The sequence below is a fragment of the Pristiophorus japonicus genome, chromosome 8 (assembly GCF_044704955.1).
Source record: "Pristiophorus japonicus isolate sPriJap1 chromosome 8, sPriJap1.hap1, whole genome shotgun sequence".
In the NCBI taxonomy this organism is placed as follows: Eukaryota; Metazoa; Chordata; class Chondrichthyes; family Pristiophoridae; genus Pristiophorus; species Pristiophorus japonicus.
This window is the reverse complement of record NC_091984.1, coordinates 44,774,208-44,792,280: the sequence shown is the minus strand read 5'-3', so window position 1 is coordinate 44,792,280 and position 18,073 is coordinate 44,774,208. Positions and strand designations below refer to the sequence as shown.

Sequence of the window (18,073 nt, the reverse complement as noted above, 5' to 3'; positions counted from 1 at the left end):
TTGAATTTAAAATGTCACACTCGATCCATTTGGAGTAGGCGTCTACTACAACCAAAAACATTTTCCCCATGAAAGGACCTGCGTAGTCCACATGGATGCGTGACCAAGGCTTGGCGGGTCATGGCCAGGGGCTAAGGGGGGCTTCCCTGGGCGCATGGCCCAGCTGGGCACACGTGTTGCATCTGCGAACACAAAGTTCCAGATCTGCGTCTATCCCTGGCCACCAAACGTGTGACCTGGCAATTGCCTTCATCGTGACAATGCCCGGGTGCCCATTGTGGAGTTCTCTGATGAACACCTCTCTGCCCATCTGGGGCATGACTACACGGTTTCCCCACAGTAGGCAATCGGCCTGAATCGAGAGTTCATCCTTGCGCCTGTGAAATGGTTTAAATTTCTCAGGGCATGCCCTGTACGTGGCTGCCTAGTCCCCATTCAGGACACATTTCTTGACTATAGACAATAGCGGGTCTCTATTTGACCAGACGTTAATCTGACGGGCTGTCACGGGTGCGCCTTCGCTTCCGAAAGCTTCAACAGCCATGACCATCTCAGCACCATGCTCGGTAGCCCCCTCAGCGGTGGCTAGTGGGAGCCTGCTGAGTGCATCGGCGCAGTTTTCGGTGCCCGGTCTGTGCCGAATTGTGTAGTCATAGGCAGCTAACGTGAGTGCCCACCTCTGTATGCGGGCCGATGCGTTTGCATTTATGGCCTTGTTGTCGGCCAAAAGGGACGTTAGGGGTTTGTGATCTGTCTCCAGCTCAAATTTCCTGCCAAACAGGTACTGGTGCATTTTCTTTACCGCATATACACATGCGAGCGCCTCCTTTTCTACCATCCCGTAGCCCCTTTCTGCCTGGGACAGACTCCTGGAGGCATAAGCTACCGGCTGTAACTGACCCTTGGCATTGACATGCTGCAACACACACCCGACACCATAGGACGACGCATTGCACGTTAACACAAGTTTCTTACATGGGTCATATAGCGTTAACAGATTTCATGTGATTAGCAGAGTCCTGTCAGGGTCAGTAACTATTTCAGTTTCTCGCTATAGCTCCAATTTGCCTCCGCCCCCCCCCCCACGCCCTCCTTAAATCTGCTGCAAGCTCATTCTTTGGGACCATGCTGTCTCCTCCTTGACTTCCAGACCGTGTGCCCTGCTGCTACTTCCTACATCTGCCACTCCATTCCACTCCACTCATGGCACTGGTCATGCTCTTCGTTCAACTTCCAGCTGGTGACGCCCCTATGCTTCTGTCCAACCCAATTGGACTACAGTTCTGCCCGCAACTGCAAGCAGAAGTCTGTTTCTCCAACCTCTCTTCCAACCACATAGTTGCCTGTCAATTGCAGGGCTGTTGTAGGCTGGCTGGCACTGCTAAGCAGGAAGGTTCTGTGAGAAGAATCTACAGGAGTGATTGTGGATGCAAACGACTCAGTTGTAACTAGGGAAGTGTTAAGTTTCTGGGTGTCAACCCTTTCACTCCTAAGTTCCAAAAGATTCGACTTAACCCACATTGGTGACAGTAATTATATTTTATTCAGTGTAAGTGAGACTTGATACAGTGCAGCAGCTGAGCGGTAGGTAAATAAGGCTCAATCAAGGTTTATATTACCCATTATGCCCTGGGTAGAAGACGCGATCTCCACGGTAAACCCCTGTTGGCCCTAGCCTCTAGGCTCGCTCGTCCACCCAGTGTGATGCATGTGGGTCTTCTGCCAACCCGAATCCCTCCTCAGCTCGCCTGGTGGATGTTCCCAAGCTCTTTGCCGAATGTTTCTACAACCTAAGTATTTTTGAGACCCCTTCTTATACTTCTTCATCCCAGCAAAGCCTATGGGGACCAGTTAATCCAATCATTGACTCACACCTGAAACCCCCTGTCCAATTACAGGGATGTCATGTACCTTATGATCCCACTGGTCCATGTCAAGACATCATCTTATGACACCCTAACATCATCTGCTTTTTACCCTTGTATCAGCTCCTTAACACAGCGATGGCAGTGCCTTGCTCGGAGAAGATGGTGGCGCCCTAGTAATCAATTATTTCAGTTTGAGACAAAAAATGTCGGACTCCCTTTGCCTCTTACCTCAGTCACTGGAATTTCACTACTCCTTCAGCCCTTTCCCATAGACAACTTGTCTGTTTTTATTAATACGTTTGCTGAGAAGAGCTTTTGAAATGTTGGTCAAGAGTGTTAGTCCGAGCGCCCAGCACCTGCATTTTTTCCATTTTAAAATCTAACCGATTCTACCAACGGCATATTACACTAGTTTTAAAAGAATGATTATTCAAGCATCATTGTGCATGTGTATCAGTTACATAATACAATCTTGAGACTTTCATTAATAATATTTTTTCATTTAGTCCAGTGAGTCGGGAGACTTTGAAATGAAGATTTCCCTCTTTCTCACAGAAGGGGAAAAAAATTGAGGCCTTGCAAGTGATGCTCACATCCCAAGAATGAGTTTAAAAAGTTCCTTGGGAGATTGTCTAGTATATATAATTAACAGCATATTTGCTAAGATTGTCTATATATTTAACAGCACTATATTTTAGGACTCAATTGCTAGCTGTACCATTTGGAAATGTGAGCTGTGAGATTTCTTCATTCAGTGTTGGTTATCTGCAAACTGCACAACTAGCAAGGATGCCTGTCCCTTGCTTATGTTAGTCTCTTCTATGCAATTTCGTACATTATAACAGTGACTACAATTGAAAAAGTGCTATTTTTTATGTTATGTTCATTGGCCGTAAGCGCTTTGGCACATCTGGTGGTCGTGAAAGGTGCGATGCAAATATAAATCTTTCTTTTTAATGTGGCAATTTAAATGTAAAATAATTTGCTTTCATTCATCCTGGGTTAAAGTGTTTAGACAATTGTCAATGATACCAATGCATAAATAGTACAAATAAACATAAAACTCTTCAAAACAAAACATGCAAATGTGTTGTAAGTTGTGGGGCTGGATGTTTGGTTTTGAGCAAGCTTTCAACAATACATTTTGTTCAAACAAATCCTTTAAACATTTATTACAAATAATAGTGGACATGTTTGAAATGGGGTAGTCTGTACGCTTATGTTTTTAAATAGTGATTCCCTAGCAATTAATAAATCACAGTATCCCATTTTGTATAATTGTATTATTCTGCATTACTGAGAAGAGAATAAAAACGGTTGCATGAAATGTTTGCTGGTTGCTTCACCTGCGCTATTTACTCCACTCATCACAATGAGTGGTCAGGAGGAGAGGGGTGGGGGGGGGCGGCGGACACACGTGCGCCAATGGAGTGCCCGCGCTCCCGGTGGCCTGATCCAGCCGGCGCATCCTATTGGACGAACCCTGCGGAGCGAGGGGGGAACAATGGGTTTAGACGCCTCAGGCAACCAATGGGAGCGCGCCCTGGGCGGTCTCGCGCGGAATCACCAGGCTCGTTCTGATGAACCAAGAGGAGCGGGGGCGGGGCCAGGGCCGGCGCTCGCCCTATGGTGGCCGGGCTCGCCGGGTGAGGGGTGGGATCAGCAACGGTCAGCACAAGGGTTGCGTCCTCGGCAGGGAGAATCCCAGCACCAGTATCGACAACAATAACAACAGTGGCAGCTCGGCTGGGGCTGGGGCAGGTGCGAGTGCTGGTAGGATGGAGCCGGTGGTTTACTTGGCCGTGCTGGCGGCGTTGCTGCTGTTCTGGGTCCGTAGGAAAGGTGTGGAGTATGTCATCATCAACCACCGCTGGGTCTTCGTCTGCCTCTTCTTGCTGCCCCTCTCTGTCGTCTTTGATGTCTACTACTATCTCCGGGCTTGGCTGGTCTTCAAGATGTGCAGCGCTCCCAAACAACACGACCAGCGGGTCAGGGACATCCAGAGGCAGGTGAGCCAGCCTCCAGGGAGCAGAGTGCAATACACCGTATAAACCCACCCCGAGACGGGGGGGTCTGTCTGTATAAACCCACCCCGAGACGGGGGGTCTGTCTGTATAAACCCACCCCGAGACGGGGGGTCTGTCTGTATAAACCCACCCCGAGACGGGGGGTCTGTCTGTATAAACCCACCCCGAGACGGGGGGTCTGTCTGTATAAACCCACCCCGAGACGGGGGGTCTGTCTGTATAAACCCACCCCGAGACGCGGGGTCTGTCTGTATACACCCACCCCGAGACGGGGGGTCTGTCTGTATAAACCCACCCCGAGACGGGGGGTCTGTCTGTATAAACCCACCCCGAGACGGGGGTCTGTCTGTATAAACCCACCCCGAGACGGGGGGTCTGTCTGTATAAACCCACCCCGAGACGGGGGATCTGTCTGTATAAACCCACCCCGAGACGGGGGGTCTGTCTGTATAAACCCACCCCGAGACGGGGGGTCTGTCTGTATAAACCCACCCCGAGACGGGGGTCTGTCTGTATAAACCCACCCCGAGACGGGGGGTCTGTCTGTATAAACCCATCCCGAGACGGGGGGTCTGTCTGTATAAACCCACCCCGAGACGGGGGTCTGTCTGTATAAACCCACCCCGAGACTGGGGTCTGTCTTAATAAACCCACCCCGAGACTGGGGTCTGTCTGTATAAACCCACCCCGAGACTGGGGTCTGTCTGTATAAACCCACCCCGAGACGGGGGTCTGTCTGTATCAACCCACCCCGAGACGGGGGTCTGTCTGTATAAACCCACCCCGAGACCGGGATCTGTGTGTGTGTCTGTATAAACCCATCCCGAGACGGGGGTCTGTGTGTGTCTGTATAAACCCACCTCGAGACCGGGGGCTGTGTGTGTGTGTGTGTGTGTGTGTGTAAACCCACCCCGAGACCGGGGGCTGTGTGTGTGTGTATAAACCCACCCCGAGACTGGGGTCTGTGTATAAACCCACCCCGATGTCTGTATAAACCCACCCCGATGTCTGTATAAACCCACCTCGAGACAGGGGTCTGTCTGTATAAACCCACCCCGAGACGGGGGTCTGTCTGTATAAACCCACCCCGAGACCGGGGTCTGTGTGTGTCTGTATAAACCCACCCCGAGACGGGGGGTCTGTGTGTCTGTATAAACCCATCCCGAGATCGGGGGCTGTGTTTGTGTGTAAACCCACCCCGAGACCGGGGGCTGTGTGTGTGTGTGTGTATAAACCCACCCCGAGATCGGCGGCTGTGTGTGTGTGTGTGTGTGTGTGTGTGTATATAAACCCACCCCGAGATCGGGGGCTGTGTGTGTGTGTGTATAAACCCACCCCGAGACCTGGGGCTGTGTGTGTGTGTGTGTGTGTGTGTGTATATAAACCCACCCCGAGATCGGGGGCTGTGTGTGTGTGTGTATAAACCCACCCCGAGACCTGGGGCTGTGTATGTGTGTATGTGTGTGTGTGTGTGTGTGTGTATAAACCCACCCCGAGATCGGGGGCTGTGTGTGTGTGTGTGTGTGTGTGTGTGTGTGTATAAACCCACCCCGAGACCGGGGGCTGTGTGTGTGTATAAACCCTCCCCGAGACCGGGGGCTTTTGTGTGTGTGTGTATAAACCCACCCCGAGACCGGGGGCTGTGTGAGTGTGTGTGTATAAACCCACCCCGAGACCGGGGGCTGTGTGAATAAATCTACCCCGAGACCGAGGGCTGTGTGTGTTTTTGGTCCCCCCCACAAACTCTGTTCTCGAGCCACTGACTCTATCCTTCTCCCTAACGTCTATCTGAAGCTGAATCAGCCCAACCTTGGTGTCATATTTGACCCTGAAATTAGCTTTCGACCACCGATCCGCGCCATAACTAAGACTGCCTATTTCCACCTCTCTAACATTGCCCGTCTCCGCCCCTGCCTCAGCTCATCTGCTGCTGAAGCCCTCATCCATGCCTTTGTTACCTCTAGACTTGACCATTCCAGTGCACTTCTGGCTGGCCTCCCACATTGTACTCTACATAAACTAGAGGTGATTCAAGATTTGGCTGCCCATGTCCTAACTCGCACCAAGTCCTGCTCACCCATCACCCTGAGCTCCTTGACCTACATTGGCTTCCGGTTAAGCAATGCCTCGATTTCAAAATTCTCATCTTTGTTTACAAATCCCTCCATGGCATCACCCCTCCCTATCTCTGTAATCTCCTTCAGTCCCATTACCTCCACCCCCTCCCCAGCACCCCCACCACTCCATCCCCAGCCCCCCCACCACTCCACCCCCCCCTCCACCACCACCACCCCCCCCGCCCCCTCCTCCCCCCCCCCCGCCCCTCCTCCCCCCCCCCCACCCCCTCCTCCCCCCCCCTACCTCCCCGAGATGTCTACACTCCTCTAATTCTGCTCTCTTGAGCATCCCTGATTATAATCGCTCAACTATTGGAGGTGGTGCCTTCTGTTGCCTAAACCCTAAGCTCTGGAATTCCCTGCCTAAACCTCTCTGCCTCTTTTTCCTCCCTTCAAGGCGCTCCTTAAAACCTATCTCTTTGACCAAGCTTTTGGTCACCTGCCCTAATTCCTCCTTGTGTGGCTCAGTGTCAAATCTTTTGCCACATAATACTCCTGTGAAGTGCCTTGGGATATTTCACTACATTAAAGGCTGTATATAAATATTATATGGATAAGTCACCAGGACTGGATGGGATACATTCTAGGATGCTGAGGGAAGTAAAGGTGGAAATTGTGGAGGTACTGGCCATAATCTTCCAATCCTCCTTGGATACGAGGGGTGGTGCCAGAGGACTGGAGAATTGCAAATGTTACACCTTGTTCAAAAAAGGGGGTAAAGATAAACACAGCAACTACAGGCCAGTCAGTCAGCTTAACCTCAGTGGTGGGGAAGCTTTTAGAAACGATAATCTGGGACAAAACGTAGTCACTTGGACAAGTGTGGATTAATCAACGGAAACCAGTACAGATTTGTTAAAGGCAAATCATGTTTAACTAATTTTTTTGATGAGTTAGCAGAGCGGGTTGATAAGGGCAATGGTGGTGTACATAGACTTCCAAAAGGTGTTTGATAAACGCCTCATAATCGGCTTGCCACCAAAGTTGAAGCCCATGGAATAAAAGGGGTTGTGGCAGCATGGATACAAAATTAGTTAAGTGACAGGAAGCAGAGCAGTGGTGAACGCTTTTCGGACTGGAGGAAGGTGTACAATGGTGTTCCCTAGGGATCAGCACTAGACCGCTGCTTTTCTTGATGTATATTAATGACTAGTTGTGGGTGTACAGGGCACAATTTCAAAATTTGCAGATGACACAAACTTTGAAGTATAGTGAGGAGAATAGGGATAGACTTCAAGAGGACATAGACAGGTTGGAGGAATGGGCAGACACGTGGCAGATGAAGTTTAATGCAGAAACGTACAAAGTGATTTTGGTAGGAAGAACGAGGAGAGGGAATATAAACTAGAGGGTACAGGAACAGAGAGACCTGGGGGTATATGTGCACAAATTGTTGAAAGTGGCACGGTAGGTTGAGAAAGTGGTTAAAAAAAAAGAGTACAAAAGCAAGGAGGTTGTGATGAACCTTTAATACACTGGTTTGGCCACAGCTAGAGTATTGTGTCCAATTCTGGGCACTGAACTTTAGGAAGGTTGTGAAGGCCTTAAAGAGGGTTTAGAAAAAAATTACGAGAATGATTCCAGGGATGAGGGACTTTAGTTACCTCAATAGATTGGAGAAGCTGGGGTTGTTCTCCTTAGAGCAGAGAAGGTTGAGAGATGATTTGATATCGGTGTTCAAAATCATGAGGGGTCTGGACAGAGTAGAGAGGGAGAGAGAAACAGTTGGGTTCAGGGTTGAGAACCAGAGGACACAGATTTAAGGTGATTGGCAGAAGATCCAAAGGCGACATAAGAAAATCTTTTTTTACGCAGCGAATGGTTAGGATCAGGAATGCACTGCCTGAAATGGTGGTGGAGGCAGACTCAATTGTGGCTTTCAAAAGGGAATTAGATAAGTACATGAAGAAAAAAAATTGCAGGGCTACGGGGAAAGGGCGGGGGAGTGGGACTAGCTGAAGTGTTCTTGCAGAGAGCCGGCACAGGCTTGACTGCCGAATGACCTACTGTGCTGTAACCATTTTTTGATTCTATGAATTTGTAGGATTTATCTATCCTTTACTGGGCGCGAAAGGTAAGAATCAACTGACTTTAGAATGGTTTTAAACACACTAAATCAACAGATGCCATCCACGTTCAGATGCTATACAACCTTATTCAAGGATCACAGCTCAGAAGTGAGTGATCTGATCCTTCTAGAAAGGATGACTTCTTTAAATGCTGCTTGTGGTCGCCTGAAAATCACTGCGAGCCTGTCTGTTTTTATATATTTTTTTCTCTCCATGTTTGTGCTGAACAGAATAACCATAGATAGACTTGTTTTCTTTCACTTCTTGCGTTCACCAAAGCACTGTCCTTGGTTATTCTCTGCTTATTTGTCCTTTGAAAGAACGGTATAACAAGTTTTAACAAGATTTGTCCTTGAACACAAAGTCCCAATTAGTCTACAACACTGGGGCAGAAATTCCTCTCGAGGACTTCCTGTGGGCAAAGCACTAAATAATAGACATAAAATGCGCACTTACCTGAAGCTGCCATGCCCGTTCGAGATCCCGATCCACAGGCCTCCTTTCCCTGTGCGTCAGTGTGTGCTCGTAGGGACGTCTGCAGGAGTCACATGGCTTGGACACTCAATCACGGGTAAGTATTTTCTCATTCATAGTAATAGGAGATTCGAGTTACATTACTATGAATGAGAAAAACCCCAAAACGCACAAACACTACATAAAACATTTATTTAAAAAAAAAACACCTCACACAATACACTAATAGAAATTAAAGTTGTTATACATGTTTTTTTTTTTAAATTGCCGATTTAAAAAAAAAAGTGTTAGGGTTGGGGTTTAAAATAACATTACCCGAGTGGGCAGGGTTTAAACATAAATATGTTTTTAAAAATTTTATTTTCATGTTTTTTATAGGTTTTTAAACTCTTACGCCTGTAAAAGTAGGCTATGCGCCTCCTTTTATCAGGTTCAAGAGTTTTGAGGACATTTGCCGGGCAAGGTATGCGTAAATCCCGCAATCTTTCCCGTACAAATGTTCTTGCTCCCGAGATGTCAACGATTTGTCAAGCGGAAAAGCCGGATTTCAGCGTGTGCACATTGCACGCTGAAAACCGGCTTTTCCGATGCCTTCGTACGGGCCCGGGATATATAATAATCTCTCTCTCTCTCTCTCTCTCTCTCTCTCTCTCTCTCTCTCTCTTTCTTTCTTTCTTTCTTTCTTTCTTTCTTTCTCTTTCCTCCCCCCCCCACCCCACACACAGTAAACAAACATGATCCAGCATTCTCTCAGATTTTATTTCTGGTCAAGTTCACCTTTGCTCCATTGGTGTTTCAATACTATGCCTTCATTTGCTGTTCATACTTTTAACCAAGTATTCACCTTGATAACCCAGCGTTTCCAAGTCTATTCCTTGATCCACCTTGCGGTTCCCCCATATGGTTTGAGGTACATAAATACTGTAATTTAATCATGAGACAGTGTGGGAGGCATTTGATCTGTGCACATTGAGATTTGTGTAATACGATGGGAAGACTTTGGGGCTGTGGTGAGATAGATAAAATTCCCATGCTTTTTTTGGTGCTAACAAGCAAACACAACTCAAGAAATGCTGGCTTGTCAGTATGAAACATGGCAGTTGGCATGTATAATAAAAACAGAAAATGCTGGAAATCTCAGCGGGTCAGGCTGCATCTGTGGAGAGAAAAACAGTTAACGTTTCAGGTTGATATTCTGATGAAGGGTCATCGAATTGAAACATTAACTCTGTTTTTCTCTCCACAGATGCTGCCTGACCTGCTGAGATTTCCAGCATTTTCTGTTTTTATTTCAGGTATTTCAGGATTTGCAATATTTTGCTTTTGAGTTGACATGTATGTTGATTTGAAAGCAAAATCTATTCGAGTTACAAATTGCATCTAACACAAGCTCTTAGTTAATTACATATTATTTTCTTTTGAGATGTTGAGGGCAGGGGGAAATTACTTACAGACCTGCTCACCTCACGGTTCGCCTAACATGCTGTGCTGTCGCCAGGATTAAATGGTTCTACTTTCTTGCAACTTGGTGTTCCTGCTGCAACCATAAGCCTGCAGAGACTGCAGAAGAGATTGGAGTAAATGGCCTGTGTGGATATTGATGGTGATTTCATGTCCTTTTATTGGTTAAGTTGGGAGGTATCCTAGGATGCTGAGGGAAGTAAAGGTGGAAATTGCGAAGATACTGGCCATAATCTTCCAATCCTCCTTAAATATGGGGGTGGGAAGGACTGGAGAATTGCAAATGTTACAACCTTGTTCCAAAAAAGTATAAGGATAAACCCGGCAACTACAGGCCTGTCAGTTTAACCTTGGTGGTGGGGAAGCTTTTAGAAATAATAATCCAGGACAAAATTAATTCATTTGGACAAGTGTGAATTAATTACGGAAAGCCAGTACTGATTTGTTGAAGGTAAATCGTGTATAACTAACTTGATTGAGCTTTTTGATGTGGTAACTGTTATATATGTAAACTCGTATATGCTCTGTACAGCCACAAGAGGGCTCAACCCCTGGAGTCCCAAGAGATTCCATAATCCCTTGGGAGCACAGGTATTTAAGGAGGCCTCACAGGTTGGAGAGGCACTCTGGAGACCTGCAATAAAAGACTTCGGTCACACTTTATTTTGAGCTCACAGTATTCTGTCTGACTATTTCTTCATATATAACAGTAACCGAGAGGGTTGATGAGAGCAATGCGGTTGATGTGGTGTACATGAAACGGTGGTGGAAGCAGATTCAATCGTGGCTTTCAAAAGGGAACTGGATAAGTACCTGAAGGAAAAAGAATCGCAGGGCTAATGGGGAAAGGGTGGGGGAGTGGGACTAGCTGAAGTACTCTTGCAGAGAGCTGCATAGTATTGATGGGCCAAATGGCCGCTTTCTGTGCTGTAACCATTCTATGATTCTATAAGTTTCATCTGTCATCCATTACCCAATATTAAGCTAGGCTGTTTTGTACATTTATGTCGAGCAGACATTTTGGCCTGGAAATCCCGGCCTCCCCGGGTCTGTACGGACCTGAGAAGGCATCGCAATAGCCGGTTTTCAGCGCACAATGCGCATGCGCTGAAAACCGACTTTTCCGATCTGTCAAGCTCCAGCTTGACCGATCCTCCGCATCTCTGGAGCGAGGACATTTGCATGGGCAAGATTGCGGTATTTGCCCATATCTTACCCAGTGGATGTCCTGAAAACTCTTGCACCTGATAAAAGTGGGTGCATAGCCGACTTTTACAGGCGTAAGAGTTTTAAAACACACAAACATAATAAAATTTTAAAAACACGTTGTTTAAAAACCCTGCCCACTACAGTAAGTTTATATTAAACCATAATTTAAAAAACTTTTTAAAAAATCAGAATTTTTTGACATTTATTAACTAATTTCAATAAATTTTAATTGTAAGGTGTTTTTTTTATTATTGTGTTTAGTGTGTTTTTTTCTCATAGCAATGAAAACTCGTAGATACGGAGTTCTCATTGCTATTAATGAGAAAGCTGTGAAATACTGTACCTGATTGGCTGAGCAGTCGCACGTGACTGCACCTTCTGCGTCCAAACCTGGAGGACGGGAGCGCGCTTCGCAGCGCGGGATGAGAAGCCCTCCCCACCACAATCGCAGGCGCCTCCGGGATCACCAGGTACTTTTGTAAAAATTCTCCAGTCGGAGGCGTTTGTCCTAAAGAAGCCTTTAGAATTTCAGGGCCAATCTGAATCCTGGAATTGCAATCTTTATTTGTCAATTTTGCAGTCATAAAATGTCCATGGTAACATGTGTAACGCCGGTAATAAACACACATCTAGGTTACACCACCCTACTAAAATTTAAATAGTTATAAGTATAATGTGGGGTAGAGGAAAAATGAATAGTTGGGAGTGATTACAAGGCTGTAATCCACTGAGTTGAAGTAAAGGTTTAGGTGAGCGTTGTTTATAATTATCCTTGTATGAATGCGTGGTTTTGAGCTTTGGAAACACCCCAGGCAATGTGTATTGTGAAGTTCATGGTGGATTTGATTTGATTTTCAAAAATATCTCTAGTGGAGATTTTTCCAAGTTTTTTTTCCGTTCCTGGAATGTAGGCATTGCTGACATTTATTGCCCATCCCTAATTGCCTTTAAGAAGGTGGTGGTGAGTCGCCGCAAGGAACTGCTGCAGTCAATGTGGTGAAGGTACTCCCATAGTGCTGTTAGGGAATGAGTTCCAGGATTTTGACCCAGTGACGATAAAGGAATGGCGATAGATGCTGTGTATCTTGGAGGGGACTTGCAGGTGATAGTGCTGCCATGCACCTGCTGCCCTTATCTTTCTAGGTGGTGGAGGTCGTGGGTTTGGGAGGTGCTGCCGAAGAAGCCGTGGCGAGTTGCTGCAGTGCATCTTGTAAATGGAACACACTGCAGCCACAGTGTGCCAGTGGTGGATGGGGTGCCAATCAAGTGGGCCATTTTGTGCTGGACGGTGTCGAGCTTCGAGTGTTGTTGGATTTGCACTCATCCAGGCAAGTAGAGTGTATTCCATCACACTCCTGACTTGTGCCTTGTAGATGGTAGAAAGGCTTTGGAGAGTCAGGATGTGAGACACTCGCCGCTGAATACCCAGCCTCTGACCTGCTCTTGTTGCCACAGTATTTATGTGGCTGGTCCATTTAAGTTTCTGATCAATGGTGACCCCCCCAGGATGATATTGCCGTTGAAAGTCATGGGGCGGTGGTTAGATCCTCGCTAATTGGAGACAGTCATTGCCTGACAGTTGTTTGCCACTTAACAGCCCAAGCCTGAATGTCACCCAGGTCATGGACATGTGGGCACAGACTGCTTCATTATCTGAGTAGTTACGCATGGAACCGAACACTGCAGTCATCAGCGAACATCCCTACTTCTGACCTTCTGATGAAGGGAAGGTCATCGATAAAGCAGCTGAAGATGGTTGGGCCTAGGACACTGCCCTGAGGAACTCCTGCAGCGATATCCTGGGGCTGAGACGATTGATCTCCAACAACAACCATCTTCCTTTGTGCTGGGTATGACTCCAGCCTGTTCAGAGCTTTTCCCCTTGATTCCCATTGACTTCAGGTTTACTCGGGCTCCTTGATGCCACACTTGGTCAAATGCTGCCTTGATGTCCAGGCAATCACTCGCCTCACCTCTGGAATTCAGCTCTTTTGTCCATTTTGGACCAAGGTGGTAATGAAGTTTGGAGCTGAGTGGTCCTGGCGGAACCCAAACTGAGCAACAGTGATCAGGTTATTGATGAGTAAGTGCTGCTTGATAGCACTGTTGACAATACCTTCCATCACTTTGCTGATGGTTGAGAGTAGACTGATGGGGCGGTAATTGGCCAGTTTGGATTTGTCTGCTTTTTGTGGACCAGACACACCTCAGCAGTTTTCCCACATTGTTGGGTAGATTCCAGTGTTGGAGCTGAACTGGAACAGCTTGGCTAGAGGCACAGCTAGTTTTGGAGCACAAGTCTTCACCATGACAGCCGGGATGTTGTCTGGGCGCATAGCCTTTGTGTATCCAGTGCACTCAGCTGTTTCTTGATATCAAGTGGAGTGAATCGAATTGGCTGAAGACTGACTTCTGTGATGGGAGGAGGCCGATATGGATCATCCACTCGGCACTTCTGAAGATGGTCACATGCTTCAGCCTTCTCTTTTGCACTCGCGTGCTGGGCTCCACCATCATTTGAGGATGGGGATATTCATGGAGCCTCTTATTCCTGTTAATTTAATTGTCTACCACTAGTCACAACTGGATGTGGCAGGACTGCAGAGCTTTGATCTGATTTGTTGATTGTGATCGCTTAGATCTGTCTATAGCTTCTGCCGTTTAGCATGCATCTAGTCCTGTGTTGCAGTTTCTCCAGGTTATCTCCATTCAGTACTCTGCCTGGACTCTCTCCTGAATAGATGACCTTTTTCCTTTAATTGGCCACTATCTGAGCTGTTTCACAAGCTAGGCTACTATGTCCATTTTTCTCCTCTTTGTTTATTATCCATAAATTGCCCTACCTCAGCACAATCAGTAATTAAGTCAGTTTGAATATTATTTTTAAGAATATTTAATTTCCAAAAAGTTTGCAAGAAGCTTGCACAAACTGTCATTTATTTGTATTTGTAGAATTAGCACACCATGCTCTTTTGGTACTCCTATTCTTCAACTTATGTCGGCACAGTCACTGCCAAAAGAATTGTATCCTACCTTGAGGAATCAATTACTTGACTGACCTTGCATTGAGAGGTATATTGACCTCTCTATGTATACAGGATTTGAGGTTTCTATGTAGGTACAATGGTATTCAGCAATTGAGACATTTATTCCTGTTATGTGGGGTAATGGACTCAAACCATCACTGAGTAGAGGTCATCATACTGGATTGGGAAATGCATCGGCTTATTTTAGTCTTTGGTCAGAAATCACGAGAGAAAGTTATAGTTTCTAGCTTTGGCACTAAAATGGGCAAATATGCAGTTCATTTTGTTTGATCTGTAGGGTAGCTACCTGGAACAATTTGTATTATTTCAATGGAGCACTCTAATGCCAAAGTACGAAGTTGGTAAATACAACTTTAATCTTTGAACCCATTTGAAACCCTCAAAATTAGTGAATCAGTGAGAGAAAAGTTTGCATTTCAGGGGCCCAAGTAGGTGCGCCGACTTTCTGGAATAAAAAGGGTGCCGAAAACTTACCTTGTGATCCTGCGAGCTCCTCAGGACGTCTTCGTGCTCGGCGTGGCACAGCACAAGGGGTCGGGGGCAGAGCCAGGTCCCGGCGCTGAAAACAGTGCCGGGACCTCTGCACATGCGTGCTAGAGTGTGTGCGCATGTACAACAGCTCCTCGCCACCGAGGCTGCGAGGGAGGGGCCCAAAGCATGCCGGCCCCAGCCCTGGCCGAATAGGCTCCCCGGGCGAAGATCGGAACTCGGGCCTCCCTCCCGTTCAGCTCTCTCTTCCTTCCTCCCACTCTCCACGTCGTCGGCGGTCCCGCCCACCTGGCATCTCGCTGGGGGCAGGCCCCGCCTGAATTCTCTGCGAAAGCCCGGCTTCCACATCTTTGGCGGGCCCATCCGCCCGGCATCTCCTGAGCGCGGCCTGCCCGAAGACCTCCGCAGCGGCCCAGCTTCCACGTCGGCGGCGGGGCCCGTTCAGCTCCTCCCCCGCCCCCCAGCCCATCTTCTCTTTCCTCCCCCCCCCCCACCCATCTTCTCTCTCCTTCCCCCCCCCCCAGCCCATCTTCTCTCTCCTCCGCCCCCCCCCCCCATCTTCTCTCTCCTCCCCCGCCCCCCCCCAGCCCATCTTCTCTTTCCTTCCTCCCCCCCACCCATCTTCTCTCCCACCCATCTTCTCTCTTCCCCCCCCCCCCCCCCTCCACCCTCTTCTCTCTCCCCCCCCCCCTCCACCCATCTTCTCTCTCCCCCCCACCCCTCCTCTCTTTCTCCCCCCCCCCCCACCCCTCCTCTCTTCTCCCCCTCCACCCCTCCTCTCTTTCTCCCCCCCCACCCTCCTCTCTTTCTCCCCCCCCCCCCACCCCTCCTCCTTCCTCCCTCCCCCCCACCCCTCCTCTCTTTCTCCCCCCCCACCCCCTCTCTTTCTCCCCCCACCCCCTCCTCTCTTTCTCCCCCCCACCCCTCCTCTCTTTCTCCCCCCCACCCCTCCTCTCTTTCTCCCCCCCACCCCTCCTCTTTCTTTCTCCCCCCCCCCCCTCCTCCTCCTTTCTCCCCCCACCCCTCCTCTCTTTCTCCCCCCCCACCCCTCCTCTCTTTCTCCCCCCCCACCCCTCCTCTCTTTCTCCCCCCAACCACCTCCTCTCTTTCTCCCCCCCCACCCCTCCTCTCTTTCTCCCCCCACCCCTCCTCTCTTTCTCCCCCCCCACCCCTCCTCTCTTTCTCCCCCCCCACCCCTCCTCTCTTTCTCTCCCCCCCACCCCTCCTCTCTTTCTCCCCCCCACCCCTCCTCTCTTTCTCCCCACCCACCCCTCCTCTCTTTCTCCCCCCCACCCCTCCTCTCTTTCTCCCCCCCACCCCCTCCTCTCTTTCTCCCCCCCCACCCCTCCTCTCTTTCTCCCCCACCCACCCCTCCTCTCTTTCTCCCCCACCCACCCCTCCTCTCTTTCTCCCCACCCACCCCTCCTCTCTTTCTCCCCCACCCACCCCTCCTCTCTTTCTCCCCCCCACCCCTCCTCTCTTTCTCCCCCCCACCCCTCCTCTCTTTCTCCCCCACCCCCCTCCTCTCTTTCTCCCCCACCCACCCCTCCTCTCTTCTCCCCCACCCACCCCTCCTCTCTTTCTCCCCCCCCCCTCCCTCCTCTCTTTCTCCCCCCCCCTCCCTCCTCTCTTTCTCCCCCCCCCTCCCTCCTCTCTTTCTCCCCCCCTCCCTCCTCTCTTTCTCCCCCCCCACCCCTCCTCTCTTTCTCCCCCCCCACCCCTCCTCTCTTTCTCCCCCCCACCCCTCCTCTTTCTCCCCCCCACCCCTCCTCTCTTTCTCCCCCCCACCCCCTCTCTTTCTCCCCCCCACCTCCCCTCCTCTCTTTCTCCCCCCCACCCCTCCTCTCTTTCTCCCCCCACCCCTCCTCTCTTGTCTCCCCCCCACCCCTCCTCTCGTTCTCCCCCCCCCACCACCTCTCTTTCTCACCCCCCACCACCTCCTCTCGTTCTCCCCCCACCCCTCCTCTCTTCTCCCCCCCCCACCCCTCCTCTCTTCTCCCCCCCCCACCCCTCCTCTCTTTCTCCCCCCCCCTCCCTCCTCTCTTTCCCCCCCCCCTCCTCCTCTCTTCTCTCCCCCCCCTCCCTCCTCTCTTTCTCCCCCCCCCCTCCCTCCTCTCTTTCTCCCCCCCTCCTCCCTCCTCTCTTCTCCCCCCCCACCCCTCCTCTCTTCTCCCCCCCCACCCTCCTCTCTTCTCCCCCACCCACCCCCTCCTCTCTTCTCCCCCCCCCACCCCTCCTCTCTTCTCCCCCCCCCCCCACCTCCTCTCTTCTCCCCCCCCACCCCTCCTCTCTTCTCCCCCCCCACCCCTCCTCTCTTCTCCCCCCCCACCCCTCCTCTCTCTCCCCCCCCACCCCTCCTCTCTTCTCCCCCCACCCCTCCTCTCTTCTCCCCCCCCACCCCTCCTCTCTTCTCCCCCCCCTCCCCTCCTCTCTTCTCCCCCTCCCCAACCCTCCTCTCTTCTCCCCCCCCCCCTCCTCTCTTCCCCCCCCCACCCCATCCTCTCTTCTCCCCTCCCCCAACCACTCCTCTCTTCTCCCTCCCCCAACCCCTCCTCTCTTCTCCCCCCCCACCCCTCCTCTCTTCTCCCCCTCCCCAACCCTCCCCCTCTTCTCCCCCCCAACCCCTCCTCTCTTCTCCCCCTCCCCCAACCCTCCTCTCTTCTCCCCCTCCCCCAACCACTCCTCTCTTCTCCCCCTCCCCCAACCACTCCTCTCTTCTCCCCCTCCCCCACCCCTCCTCTCTTCTCCCCTCCCCAACCACTCCTCTCTTCTCCCCCTCCCCCAACACTCCTCTCTTCTCCCCCTCCCCCAACCACTCCCTCTCTCCCCCAACCACTCCTCTCTTCTCCACCCTCCCCCTCCCCCACCACTCCCTCTCTTCTCCCCCTCCCCAACCACTCCTCTCTTCTCCACCTCCCCAACCACTCCTCTCTTCTCCCCTCCCCCAACCACTCCTCTCTTCTCCCCTCCCCCAACCACTTCCTTCTCTCTCCCCCCCCCAACCACTCCTCTCTTCTCCCCCTCCCCCACACCTCTCTCCTCTCCCCTCCCCCAACCCCTCTCTCTTCTCCCTCCCCCCCATCCTCTCCTCTCTCTCTCCCTCCCCCACCCCTCCTCTCTCTTCCCCCCCCTCCCCCCTACCCCTCCTCTCTTCTCCCCCCACCCCTCCCTCTCTCTTCTCCCCCCCACCCCTCCTCTCTCTCCCCCCCCACCCCCTCCTCTCTCTCCCCCCCACCTCCCTCTCTCACCCACACCCTCTTCTCTTCTCCCCTCCTCCCCATTCAACCCCCTATCTCCTGCTCTCCACATCCA

At 50.5% G+C, this 18,073-nt stretch overlaps 1 protein-coding gene across 1 annotated transcript in view; it reads left to right on the top strand.

Annotated features, from left to right (window-relative positions):
* The first annotated feature begins 3,511 nt into the window (after window positions 1-3,511).
* The window catches only part of dhcr24 (24-dehydrocholesterol reductase), a 54,433-nt gene continuing 39,871 nt past the window's right edge, over window positions 3,512-18,073 (top strand). The window contains exon 1 of the mRNA XM_070886727.1: window positions 3,512-3,877. Coding sequence (XP_070742828.1) covers window positions 3,647-3,877 — 231 coding nt within the window. The 5' untranslated portion in view covers window positions 3,512-3,646. The remainder of the gene's footprint in view (window positions 3,878-18,073) is intronic.